The sequence below is a fragment of the Apaloderma vittatum genome, unplaced genomic scaffold, assembly GCF_000703405.1.
Source record: "Apaloderma vittatum isolate BGI_N311 unplaced genomic scaffold, ASM70340v1 scaffold7376, whole genome shotgun sequence".
Taxonomy (NCBI): domain Eukaryota; kingdom Metazoa; phylum Chordata; class Aves; order Trogoniformes; family Trogonidae; genus Apaloderma; species Apaloderma vittatum.
In genome coordinates this window covers 139,790-153,430 of record NW_009723378.1, presented here as the reverse complement: position 1 = coordinate 153,430, position 13,641 = coordinate 139,790, and the positions used below count along the sequence as shown (strand labels likewise).

Sequence of the window (13,641 nt, the reverse complement as noted above, 5' to 3'; positions counted from 1 at the left end):
TGAGGAAGGAAAGTGTAGCCATGAAAGCATTTAAGCCACTCTTGGTGTAGTATTGAAAAGGGTCTGGACATGTCCTAAAGGCTAGAGATAAATATCTACAGCCAGAGCAATGAAAAGCCATGAAAAAGTCTTGTGTGCTTCCCTTCAAGCACCTCAGCTGATATCCACTTACTTACTGCTGATTCCCACCAGATTCTGCTGTTTCCCACGCTGCACATCCCTGTGTAAATTGCAGCTGCATGTTACCGCACCTTGGGAGCTGACAGCTAGGTTAGACAGCGAGTCTCCTGGATGAATCATTATTTAAAATCAAAGGGCATTTTGCTCCATCCGCACTAGCTGTCAGGGAGAAGAGAGAGATGGGCTCCAGGTGCTGCCCTGTGTGCACAAGGGTGCTCAGCCAGGCAGGGAGGCTGGCGGGGGGATGCTGTCCCTTTGAAGGTCACTGATGGTGGCTTCGAAGGGTAAGTACCACACTCTGCAACACATCCTAGGTAATGTCAGGGCTCAGTGAGCCGGGGATGGCTTGTTGTTTTTTATTTGGCAAAGAGAAAGCTGGGAAATGCAGACCTGAGTGGGTGGATGGAGGGAGACAGCTGAGACGCAGCTGGAGCATCACAGAGCCAGCCATGTTCAGGGCTGCTTGTCCCACGGCACGGGGCCAGTTTCTGGCCTGGGGAGAGGGACTGCCTGTCCAGGGAGCTGAGATGGGTTGCGCTGATTGGAGCTTGGAGTCTCTGCTGAGCCCCACCAGTCATGAAAAGACAGGTATTTTACAGATATTGAAAACCTTCCATTCAAAACTGCATTTGGATTCAGGTCACATAGCCAGCAGCATGTCAGGAAAACCTAGGAATCCTCCCGAGAGCAGAGCTTAACCTGTAAAACAACCTTGGACTGGAGAAGTATTAACTGTGCCTACATTAAATTAAGAGGAAGCGGCATCTGGGAGAATTTCAAAGTCCATTTCAGCCAGCAAAAATCATCAACAACAGAATGTGAAGATTTGTGCTGAATCTCTTGATTTATTTGAATCCACTGGAGTGTAGAGACTGATCTGATCTGTTTTAATCAAATTGCAGCATGAGCTCACCGGACTTTGCTTCTGCCCCAGCAAGAGAAAGTAGGGTCTGTCCTGATACCTGTTTCCCAAACAGCGAGTGCCTCCTTTCTGCACTGATGCTCAACAGGAGGGGAAGATGGGGGTACCCTCCTCCATTTCAGACTTCAAATCTACAGGATTTTGTCTCTCAGCCACAGGAGCTAATTATCCAGCAGAATACTCAGACTGGTGCAACCATGCCGTGCTTTGACTAATTTTAATATCGCTTCATCTTAATATGCGGAAGTAATTTGGTCTGCTGAGCTGCTGCCATAAATAGAAACCCAATAGGTTACGTTGTCAGCAGCCTGAACCAGGGCTGGGCTGTTACTGGCTGCTCTCTGCCACGCACCTGTAGTTTGGGGTTCAGTGACCTTGGATAACTAAGTAGTTAAAGCAAATCTGGAGTTTGTAAGTCTAATGACTTAGCAGCATCCTCGCATCCCTTGGTACCCAGGAGCTGTAGATATGAAGAAAGGAAGGTGGAGATGGAGATATTTCTTGTTCAGGTCCTGCCTTGCTGCGTGGAGGGAGCAATCGCTGCAGAGATGGTCGCTTGCCTGGGTGTGATGTCCAGCTCTGTGTCAGCCCCACAGCCGGGACTGTGGGATGGCGGGGAGATGCCGTCTGTGCCTCCACTGCACTCATTATAGCCTCCAGACATGAGCTGTCTCCATCCCACCTGCATGGACTTACACTGGGTTTTGTACTCACTGAAGCACAGAGAATTCTTCTTCTGCGAATTAGTTTAAAATATTTTTTTTTCTCTTCAGTGTCTGGAAGCAGAGAAATGGTGCAAGGAAGATGAGCTGATTCCTGAGCTTATACCTGCCCCAAAGCCAGGCCTTTTATTTTAATGTTGCTGCTTTTGTCTCGGCAGTCCCTGCCCAGCAAACTTCCAGCATATTTGCACCATCCGCAGGGGGGATTGCTGTGCCTTGACCTCAGTGGCACTGCTGACCTCAGAGGAGATGCTCAGAGCACAGAGTTTGTCACCAGAGATTGAGATGGAGACACGTCTGCTGTTGGACGCGGGGCTTTCCTCTCTCCCCATCCTCTTGCTTGGCCCCGCAATAATAAGGCCATTTTAATTCTTACCACCATGGGTGCTCCGTGAAACATCACTAGGGTGTTCGCTGTCAGAGTTGCACCAGGGTGGGAAGTCCCTTGACTGCAGCTCCAGGAGAATATCGACATGACAAGCGCTCAGCGCCAGCCTGGGTCCCTGGAGCACTTGTAAAAGATGAGGGAGGCTCCAGCCACTGGGGCATGCCACTCTGTGTGGGATGAGCTGTAGGGATGGAGGTGGAAAACTGTTCCTTCCAGAGATCTGAGCTCAGTTTGTGCACTGATTTCTGCTTTCTCTGCTCTGTATTTACCAGTGAAACGGGAGGTGGAAGCCTTATATTCCGTTAAAATGAGGAATGGGTATTACAAGGTGAGCAGCCCTCCAGAAACCCCTTTAAGAAGAAATTTTTTCTGCACTCCTACCTCAGAATTAATTTTCATTGTTTCCTCAGTGTGGTAAAGCAGAAGCTTCTGGCCAGAAGAGGTGAGATTAACGTACACCTGGAGGCAGGGGTACTGAGAGATTTTCCAGCAGTCTGGACCGCAGCTGAATGAGCAGTTGAACGTTTCTGTGATGGATGCATTGAGAAGCGAGCACTGAGCCTCTTCTGTCCAGACACTAAGTAGGAAAAAAAAGAGATGTTAGAGCATGGTGATAATGGGCATTATTGCACTAAACACAGCTCAGGGTTTCTGTCAGGTATACACCAGGTGGCATCTTGCAGGAGATGGTAAATGTCGCAGGATTTTGAGAAAAGTCTGGGCTTTCTCACAGCGCACATTGCAGAGAGCATATTACTCTACAGTACCCAAAGTTTGTGCTTTGGGCACAGAAATACCCAATTCATTTACATCTCTGTATGAAAGAAAAAGGAACTGGAACTTTTGGTCTGGAGAAGGTATATTTGAAACCAAAGGGAATTGCAGAAATATTAGAGAATAAAACAGAGCAGCCTGCCCTGAGGAGAGCACAGCACACACAGTGCTGCATGATGGGGCACCCTGGACCAGGACTTGATTGTTAAGCACCAAGTCCAGTCCAATTTAAGGTGAAGGCTGGGAGGACAACTTTAAATTACCAGGGTTACAGGTACTCATATGCATGAAAACGCGGTATCGCCCAAGCAGTACTGCAGGGAGCTCTACCTGCAAAAAGGCTTTTTCTAGTGGCAGCTCACTCAGTTTTGTAAGCTAAGTCAGCGGTTGTAATCATTCTGAGGATTTCAGCTTATCTCGAATTCACCAGAGGCTGAAACTGGAACAACGGAGCCTGGGTGTGCATTGGTAATATTCACTCGGGTGTCTCGCATGTATTTAAAAATCTGCGGCTGTATTTTCCTCAGGGATGAGAGCAGGAGGAAGGGCACACTGAGGGCTCTATGGAAAGCCCTTCTGGGCTGGGGAAAGGTTTCATCCCGGGGTTGCCCTCTCGCCCTGCTCAGTCCCTCAGCTCACACCCAGGGCTGCTGTCCTGCCTCTCGCCAGGAACGGGCTGAGGGTCTGCTTGCCCCTCACCAGACCTACCAAAGGCTTTACATGGTAAGTGATATCAAAGATTTCTGACTAATTCCCCTGGTATTTTACTTTGGTGGTAATTCTACTTGTATATTCCATTTTACATTTTTATTGAATTATGCTATGATTTCTGTGGGGAAATCAAGTGAAAGAGAATTTTTTCCCCTCCCAGGCAGTATTTCGTTAGAGGGGTATTGCTGTCTATAAAGAACAACCCCTAAGGAGATCTGGCTGTGTGAAGAGAAGTGACAGCAAAGACTCCTGGGCTGTCTTCTCCTCACTTTCACCCCTCTGACTGCTCTTCTATTCATGCATAGGGGTAATAAAGTAACACCTACTTAAAACAGACTTGTGAAGATGGAATATTTGATACTTGGTAGGTGCTTCGATACCTTCCGGCAATTTTTCACATAGTTTGTAATATAAATCATCTCTTTCCATGTGAGCAATTTTGACCTTAGCAGCCTCTGCAATTGACCCTATACTGCTGAAAGGTCTGGGAAAGCAATTTGGAAAAGCAAATGCTCCTGTATACTTAATAGGTCTTGATCTCTGTTTTCAAAATCTAAACTTTGCCTGGATTTAAAGAAGGACAAATACCTTTATCTCACAAATAAGATGCTGCAAATGAGTACAGCTCATCCTCAGGCATCACCACTTTTTCTTTATCATTGCAGGGTCAAGAAGGAATATCTTCCCGCAGGTGCACCAATATAAGTGAGGATGTTCATACCAGGTAACTGTAGGCACTTACTGTACATACCTGAAGAAGAAGCCTGTGGTGGGTAAGTCAAAACATGCCAGGTATGGGCTGCTGTCTCAGCTTGGTTTGGGGCATGACCGATTAATGTTTTGATCCCATTATGCATTTTTTATTCCCCTAACTCCACTGATCAGGGCAGAAAAAACATTGCTGACAGTCTTATTACAGTCTGGGCTGGATTTTAAATAGGGCTGGTGCTTGAAGACTGATTTCAAATGCTGCTAATGAATCAGAGGCCAAGCTTTCTGCTCTGTGGCAGAGCAGGAAGCCAGACAAGGCCTGAGAAAAATTAAGAGCAGTGCGGTAATGATGAAAGATGATCTTTCACTTTCAGCAAATTACTGTATTTCAGCAGTATTTCACTCGTTAAAATGAAAGTAATAACCTACATAGAAAACTACACGCTACAAAGCAGCTTGATTTCATTCCCAAATTAATTCTCCATTCTTCATTTGGAAGAACGTTATTTCTCGAGGCTGTTAAATATTTTTGCTGTTTTCCTCTGAGTTTGGGCTTTGCAGCAACAGCCCCTGAGAGGCTTATGGGGTTCAGCAGCCAGCCAACCAGCTGATATGGTTATTATACTGCTGTTAAACTCTGGCAAGTCTAAAGCCTATGGATCAAGATATCCTCAAACAGGGATCTAATTCTTCACTCGCTTATCCTGGGATTACTCAGCTTGCTTTCACTGTAGTTATGCCTAATTTACGCTGGGGTAAGGACGTGCACAATCAGGTCCACGTTGACCAGAGGAAATAATATAAAACTTTAATGAACTAAGTCAAAAGTGTTAGCTATATGGAAGTCAATTAGAGTGAAGTGTGTGAGATTAGGGTAACCATCATGAAATTACCTTTGCATGTATGACCGCAGCAGGGTGATTCCCAGGAGAAAGTACATCATGATCGAGCACACCATCATGGCCAGCCCGAGGAGTATGGCCCGGTCTTCTCCGGCTTTTAGGGCTGTGACTGTTTTCCTTTTGTCCAGTAGATCATGATCCCTGATTTTTTGGTAAATATTTCTGAGGTTGAAAACAATACATTCTTATGTGAAGTTCATATTTAATCAATGAAGCCTCTACAGGGTGGGTAGTTCCACCTCCATACCCATCTCATGGGAGAGAAAGGTTTAAGGGTCCTCAGGTGTCCTTTTTCATCGGATTCACTCTGACCTGGTGGAAACTTACTCAACTCCAAAACAAATTACAGCCATTTCTGAAAAGGTAAAACCCTCTTACAGCAAATACAAAGGTTAGACATTTGTGCCAGCTCAGTAAATCCTTCTTTGGTATAGCTTCATTGGCTAATTGAATTATACCATAGGTGAATTTGACCTGTCAGTGAAATCTTAGGCCACAAGAAGATGTTTAGATATGAGGTGTCTTTTCTTCAGTTGAATATGGTAACAGGTCTTATATTACTGTACGTAGAAAATAAGCTAAAGAAAGTCATCAATAAAATTATCTGAAAGGACCATATTCTTTTTTGATTCCCTACAGGCTAGTGGTTTGGGTAATTTTCTGCCTTGAGTGTGACTCAAAGCTCATGAAACACTATGGGGATTTTGCAATTGATTTCTGTGGGTTTTTTTGATTGGGAGCTTATTTACTTTATTTATAAAATATCTTTCTGGAAGTCCAGTTACTCATTACAGTGAAAACCCTCACAGAAAATTATCCACCAGAGCTATTTGTTCTGGGATTAAAAAAAAAAAAAAAGATACAACAAACCATTCCCCCTTCAGCAGAGAGTCCTTTGCATTTTCTAACAGTAAGTCCTTCTTTCATCTCCAACCCTTTGATGATTCAATGGGTCATGAGGACACAATGGTGAAGAAGGAAATATTTGAGTACATTTCAAACACACTCAAACTTTGTGGGTTTAAAATGTACTTACAGACCTGAGGCTGGTCAAAATCTCCTGTGTTTTCTGTTATGGTTCTTTTGAATCGTCCAGGCAGCACCCGAAGCATGTGAACCGCACACCTCTGAGCCCTGGCACCACCATAACATGGACATAGCAGTACACGTGGAAGAAGTTCCTCTTCTACTGTCTGCAAAATGGCAGGTGAGCAATGTCAACATCACTTTGGGCTCTAGCAAACCCACCACTCATTTAAGCTGAAACCAGCAAGTTTCCCTCAACCTTGGAATAAAGCCAGACCACGCGTATAACTTAACGTTCACTAATAGGGACAAAGAAATAGAGTTAAGACAGATGTGAAACCATACATAAACACAGTAGGAACAAGAGAAGAGGTTTAATCATAAACTCCCTGAAACTGGAATTGAATTTGCAATTCAATGATGAGTGATGAGTCATAGTCAGGACAAGGACATATGGTGTGGGGTTTTACAGCAAAAATCTAGCTTGGATGGTACCGCAGTCAATAGTCTCCTGTACCTAAGACCCCTTGAGGTTTCTTCATCCAACTGTAATTTATATCTTTAGATGTTTCTCTTCAAACCCATGCCTTAAAGCTTGTCAATGTTTTCCTAGTTGGAAATGAAACGGTCATTCAGCCTGTCAAAATCTTCTCTGGTGCTGGGGAGAAAAAATGTGTTGTGAACTGGCAGATGCAATTGCCTTCAAAGAAGTAATGTAGAATAATAACTTAATGTTACTTTTCTATTATTATTTATCAAATTGTATTTAACTCTGAGAGCTGCTATTAGGATTTGCATTGCTCCCAAATGGAAGCAGGCAGGAAGGCAAAGATTGTCAAGCGGTTCCAGCACATTAACTGATCACACAGCATAACTTATGTCAGTGCGTAGACATAAAACAGATACAGTGCAATCACTCACTGCTGTCATCAGAGCAACTAGGACATAAAAGGGATACAAATGGACAATTTAAAAACAAATAGCTAATTGAGAATGGTCACAAATAATTCCCATGTGGCCTTGAGCCAAGAAACACGTAATTAGAGGTAAAAAAAGAGTGAGGAGAAGAGTATGTTGGAGAAATGAACTATCTGGCAGATGACTGGCAAAGGGGACAGAGCGTGGTGACCGCCTGCCAGGTGGATCTCCCATGCTCGCCTGCCATGGTGAATAAAGATAAACACAGCTTTGCCCCGCAGTCGTTCAGTTGCTCTTCTGCAAATATTTGTTATTCAAAGCTCAAACCAGCAGAGAAGTGGTAGCCTGGTCCACCTCGCTGAAGGCAGTTTTTTTATCCTGAGTCCCTGCCAGCAGTCAATCTGGTAACCCACGCTGAGTTGCGCGGTGTTGTAGCATGTGTCAGCACTACAAGACAGGCTGAGTAACCCTCCCCGTTGTTGTTCCTCCTCTTCCTTCCTGCCCGTACCTGAATCAGGGAGGTGCCAATTTTCTCTGTATGATACTGGGAGCATATGCTATTACCAGACTTCGTATTTTTGCCCTGAAGAGCCCCATTTTTGGAGGATGTGTTTACACTGTGCAGAATGTTTTACCACTAACAGAGCAGCTGGAACAGCAGCGGTGGCAGGCATGTATGTGTGTCCTCCTCTGTGGCAGGGGTTTTGCGTATGTGTGAACTTTTGCCATAGCCCAGGGACCTCTTTTTGCTTGGTGAGCTGCAAGAGGGCTGTGCTTAGCCAGCTGATTTTAGATGCTAGGGCTGCACAGCCACAATTAGCTGACTGCTGCGGTGTGCTTAAGTACCCATCACTGCATCCCAGTCATCCAGGTGACTCTATCTAACACTTGTGATTAACTGTGATAACTCCCTAAATATGACATCGAAAGGGGCTGTTGGTTTTTAAAGAAGTCCCAGCTGTCAGAACGTGGGGTTTCTCTGCCCTGCAGAAAGAAGTTTAATAGAAAGCAAGCCTGCAAGGACAAAAGGTCTCTGCTCCCTTGATGGTTTCCAAAGTGAAACTCTCTCCTGCTAAATCACCACGTTGCTGTTGCCATACTGCTCAAAGGATACAAGCTGGCTGCTCTGCCTGGCCTCAGCTGCCAGTGAGGAGATCTCAGCCATGACCATGCCTGCTGGGGACCGAGCAGAGATTTCCCTCTCTGTATCTCTCAGCACAGCAGCAGTGCAGGGATTCCTCTGCAATGTGGTCAGCAGCTTCTCACATGATCTCCAGAGCAAAGCTTAGGGAGGACCTGTGTGATGAAATTAGGCAGCCCGGGTGATGTTAGCCTGAGCACGAGACAGCCAAGGAGAGTTACGTTGCCAGTCTGAGCCCACAAGTCTTAATGAAGTTCTGTCTTCTGTATAGCTGACGATATTTGCTGCAGCCAAGACCTTTATTTGCTGTCATGAGGTACATGACCTTTTAGAACTCGTTTATGTGAAGGATGAGACACACCAACTTGTCCTGTGCTCTGCTGGCACAGGACTACTCTGCAGCTCTGGGGATGTTATTAATTTGTTGGCATGTATTAGGAATGGTCCTGTACATAAAGAGCTGGCAACCAGGTACTGCCTCATAAAGCAGGATAGGCTAAGTAATATGTCTTCTGAACCAGTGCAACAGTTCTTATTTCGCTCCAAAATAGATGGTTCTAGGAGTTCTGCAAAGAGCATCAAGTTTCCTCACTGGAAATCTGGAATAACCAGGCACCTGTAATTACTTATCTTTTTTTTTTTTAAAATAGACACAAATTACCTACCCTCAAAATCCTTCCCATGCAAATGGACCATGGTGTGGAGCTGAGGGAGATGTTGCCTTCTCTGGCACTGCACAGTCATGAGGCTTGTCAAATGGGGATACCTGCCTGTCTGAATTATTCAGAGTGACTTTGAATTCACATTCTCTGATATCACAGTTGTTACGCAGATGTCACTCAAATTACTTCATTTTGAGGTGTTTACTGATATCAATGCAAGATCCTCCTGTATCTTGCTTGCAGAGACTTTTCTGCTCAGAAGGCAATTTATTTACATTTTTTTTTATAGAGTCTATTTAGCTGCATTAGTTTTTGTTATTAGAGCCATGGAAAAAGGAAATGTCTCTGGAGCTCTCACAGAAGTTTTAGTGATGGTTGTAGAAGGATTCCTATCAATACAAACAGATTCCGTTTACTCAGTTCTTTCCCTCCTCCCCACCAAACTGAACCAAAAGAGCTCTTTCTTTTTCCAAGCCTACAATGCTGCAGAAAGTCTAACTGACAGCTGAGAAAGAGTGACGGCTTAACTAGGTTTCTGAAGCATAAAAAGGGGCAGTTGGGGAATGGTAGATGTCTAAACCAGCAATGAAATGCATACATTGTGGGCATGATCCTGCAAAAACGAATGCCTGAGAGAAAACTTTACCCCAAGAGAAGATGATTCCTCCACAGCAAGAGAATCCATTGCTGCACGGGTTGTTATCACAGTGCAATCCCTCAAAAGTCTGTGGTTGTTACATGTGTTAGGTGACAAGTTTGCTGCTCCACATGACAGTCTTCCTATCTGAAGTTTAAAGAACACAAATTCCTAGAAAAATGTCATTTAAGGGGAGCAATTTCTCTAAAATGTGCTGCCTGTTTGATATAGTGATGCTGCTGACCTTAAACGTGTTAAAATCACTGCCAGACGCTGGCAGATGAGTCTCTCCCAGCAGCAACACTTTCTCTGTGTTCACACCTCTCTCCTACCGTCCTGAGACTGCGGTCAGCACTCTCTTATTTCTATTTTCTCTTCCCCCCTTTCCTTCCTGTATTTTATTAATTACTCACAGGGTACAAACAGCTCCTTCTGTGTGGCTCCACAAAGCCATCTGGGAAACAAGCTCACCTGGAGGCTTGAAAAGGCACCTGAGATTACTGCAGCTGGTGTGTAAGTACAGAGGTACTTCTCCCTACGTCCCTATTTCTGCCGGCAGGCAGAGGTGAGCTCTGCCCAGGGTTTAAGCTGACCAGACACTGATGAGCCCAGGTTAGCACAGTGCTCAGCCTAAGTTGGTAAGTCCCCCTGAAAAGCATGGTGTGAGTTGAAGGCCATGCTAATCAGGAGCACATGGCTTTCAGCCAGCCCAAAGCGTGGGCAGATATCTCCTCCGGGTGTCTAACCTTGGACCATCCTGTCCATGACAGTGTTTTAATGCAGAAGAACATTAGCCTGGGGAAAATTCAATTAAAGAGGAGACTTGTAGAAGTACACGAGGCAGTTAGATAACCAGCTCCAACCGAAAGTCCATGGAAACCTGCTGCCAAGCTGTCCTTTGGGACTTCAAAATATCTGTTTGGGATCAGATTATCAAGAGCTGAACACCTATGCAGCCTTTGCAGAGAAGTTCAGCAAATGGGCCAATTCTCCAAAGAAACTTGGTCTCCTGAGGGCAGCTCTGCTCCCTGAACTCACAAGCACATTTTCTCAAGCAGATGCAAAAGTAACATCTCATTAGAATAACTGAAGAGTATGTTTTGTTAATTGGCGCTGTAGATACATTGACCTCTGTTTTTGTTTCACATGGGTCTGATTTTTTTGCGATTACTTTTAATAGAGACTGCAAGGGGAACTGAAGGAGACGACACAAGGGTGGGAAGGGGGAAAGGAAAGAAAAGAAAGAGAAATGTGTCCGGTTGTGACAAGCTGTCCAGCAAATCTCACTAGAAAGGAGAGAGATTTTGGAAGGATAAGTCTGAGCATGATTACTGACAATTGTTCTTTCATCAGTGATATTTAACATCTTTCATTCCCAATAGAGTGCTGCTTTTGTCTGTGGACTTAAAACCTCTCCTTCCCCTTCCTTCTGCGTAATTCCTTGCTCCCCTGGGAGACCTAGTAAATCCTTTGTTCCTCTGTCTCCTTCAGCCTACTCCCTCCAGCAACACCCCTTAAGTGAGCTGATGGGCTAACAGCTCACTTTCAAGCCACTTGTCATCCCCCAGTTATTGTGCAATGTCTTGCGCACACGCTTGTCCTCACACAAACATGCATATAAACATCAAACATCTCTGACAGCTAGATGCATCATCCAGATGTGTAAAAGGCTTGCAGGGCAACGATCTGGCTGGGGAAGAGGAGGCACCATGTGTACGTGGTCTGGAGGGGCCAATGGCTGGAAGCAGGATGCCTGCAAAAGGCGTGAAGGCTTCACAGAGGTTGGAGCTGTGCTGAAAACCTGAGGCTGAGGATTAATGGGCGTTTAAATGCACAATGTGTGTATGCTGACCTTGGAGATGGTCACGGTGTGTAGCTGATGTCCTGGGAGCAAGGAAGACTTTGGACCTGGCTCTGGCACTGTCCCTCCACTCTGTTTTGACTTGGCACGTTAGCCCTGGCGCTCATCGGCTGGTCCTTGTCAGTGGAGCAGCAGCCAACGCGGTTGAGAGGCAAGAGGACACCCTTTGCATCTCTCCTACTTCTCTAGTGCCGCTGTCGAAAAGAAGCTACAGGCCACGCTCCTAAAGATTCAACACTGTAAGAGACAATCAGCATAGATGCCGTTTACCTTTTCTCATCATGTCTGTAAGATGTAGAGCTCCGGCCACTGGTCCAAATAAACATTTTAGAGGGTTGCCCAGTGTTGGCTTTGCTCGCTGCAGTGGGACGATGGAAGGACCTGGGGGAAGAGGGATAATTTTTGTCACTGCCCATCCAACGTGGCAGACCACCTTATATCCAGCGTGTCAAATCCCGTGTGGCCATGCCCAGTGTGCTCTGAAGATGGACCATTTGTTAACTCAAGGTGAGATGTAAAATAATAGGGATGATAGATCAGATGTGGCAATGAAGGTTAAACCCCATCAGCCCCACTGGTAAAATGTGATCCTGGCTAATCAGGCTTATCTCTGCTCCCCATTGCAAAGGGTTTGCACCGTGGACAAGAAATCATTGGTAGTTTAAGAAAAGGTAATGGCTGCATCCAATGTTGTTATGGCTGTATTTTTGGGGACCAAGTGGCTATTGTTTAAGCACATACACCTTCATTACAGTTTTTTGGTTGTACTGCAGCACTCGGCAAAGTGAGGCTCTCAAAGAAGGTGTCTGAATGAGGCATAAGTGTGAGATATAAATGTAGCCTTTTGTGGAAATGTAACTGATGTGACAAACGTGTCTTTTCCCAGAGAGAATTTACTGTTCCAAGGCTGTTTGGCCAGATCAGCTAGATTTCTGCCCAGGGGCTTCTTTGTTTCACAACGGGATATGAGACCTGCTGCCTTCTCTCAGGTTCTCAGGGTCTTCTGAACAGGGTAAAGTCTGAGCAGTTTCATTTTAAGAACTGAATTTGAGCCCTGTACTTCAATTAGATCTCATAGAATCAGAAATGCAGAGTTACAAGGATCACAAAAAGTGTTGTTGCTCTCTTGCCCTGATTCAAGACACATTCACCATACCTATGTAATACCTAGTGGATTCTGATTACCCTACATCACCCAAATGTGAACAACCAGCTTTCCAGACGGCAGCTTCATTTCTGTTTCTGGAAGCATAGGCTGTATTGGACCTGTTAGTGGGGCTACAGCTCCCGTTGCAGCTCCTCCTAATCTGCTCCTGGTTTTAGTGAGGTTCAGTTAAAATCTCAATCTCTGGGAATTAGGCCCTTCCTAGAGAGGGATGTATTTTGCATTATTTCATGGCACAGCAGTTTGTGTGTTTACTACATTCATAGAAAGGCTTAAGGAAAAAAAATTAGAAATATTCCAGATACCAAATACTTCAGTACCAGTTTCTTATACACTGGGGGCCATTCTTTAGCTTACTGAAAAATAAACTTGACTGTTGATGCTGTCAGCAGAGAAGGCACATGAATTCCTCAGTGCTCCTCATGTGAAAAAGTCTGTGATGTCACTATCTACATAATCATGCAAAGTGCTAATTTCAATATTTGCAGAGTGGTGAGCCTGGGAGAATACTTAAATCCTGCAGAGATGGCTACAAGGGAAGACTGACATGGACAGGAGCCAAAATCCATCCATGTGCAGACAGGCAGATGGGTGCCAAGGGACTGGCCTCTGCATCGGGACAGTCCAGAGCCCCACCACAGGGTCCATGATGCAGACAGAGGCCAAACTCACACCCCAGCTGGGCAACTGGCTGGGCAAACTGGCCAAAGGCGTTTCCCCATCACCTCCTCCCTGCCTGGGTAGTGCTGCCATGCTCAGAGATGCTGGCTCCAGGCTGGGAATTGCAGGCAGGGACCTTGCTTGAGGTAGGAGATGGAAATACTTGATGAAGCTTTTTGTGTTGCATTCATACACAGCAAATGAAACAAGAAGCAAATGGTCCAAAAGAAGGTAGGCAGAAGGAGGAGTCTCCCCCAGCCC

At 45.3% G+C, this 13,641-nt stretch overlaps 1 protein-coding gene across 1 annotated transcript in view; it reads right to left on the bottom strand.

Moving 5' to 3' along the window:
* The window catches only part of KCNMB2 (potassium large conductance calcium-activated channel, subfamily M, beta member 2), a 16,308-nt gene extending 4,376 nt beyond the window's left edge, over positions 1–11,932 (bottom strand). Inside the window, exons 1-3 of the mRNA XM_009872095.1 lie at positions 11,826–11,932; positions 5,302–5,472; positions 2,594–2,789 (exon numbers count right to left, since the gene is read on the bottom strand). Coding sequence (XP_009870397.1) covers positions 2,594–2,789; positions 5,302–5,472; positions 11,826–11,881 — 423 coding nt within the window. The 5' untranslated portion in view covers positions 11,882–11,932. The remainder of the gene's footprint in view (positions 1–2,593; positions 2,790–5,301; positions 5,473–11,825) is intronic.
* Positions 11,933–13,641: the final 1,709 nt, after the last annotated feature.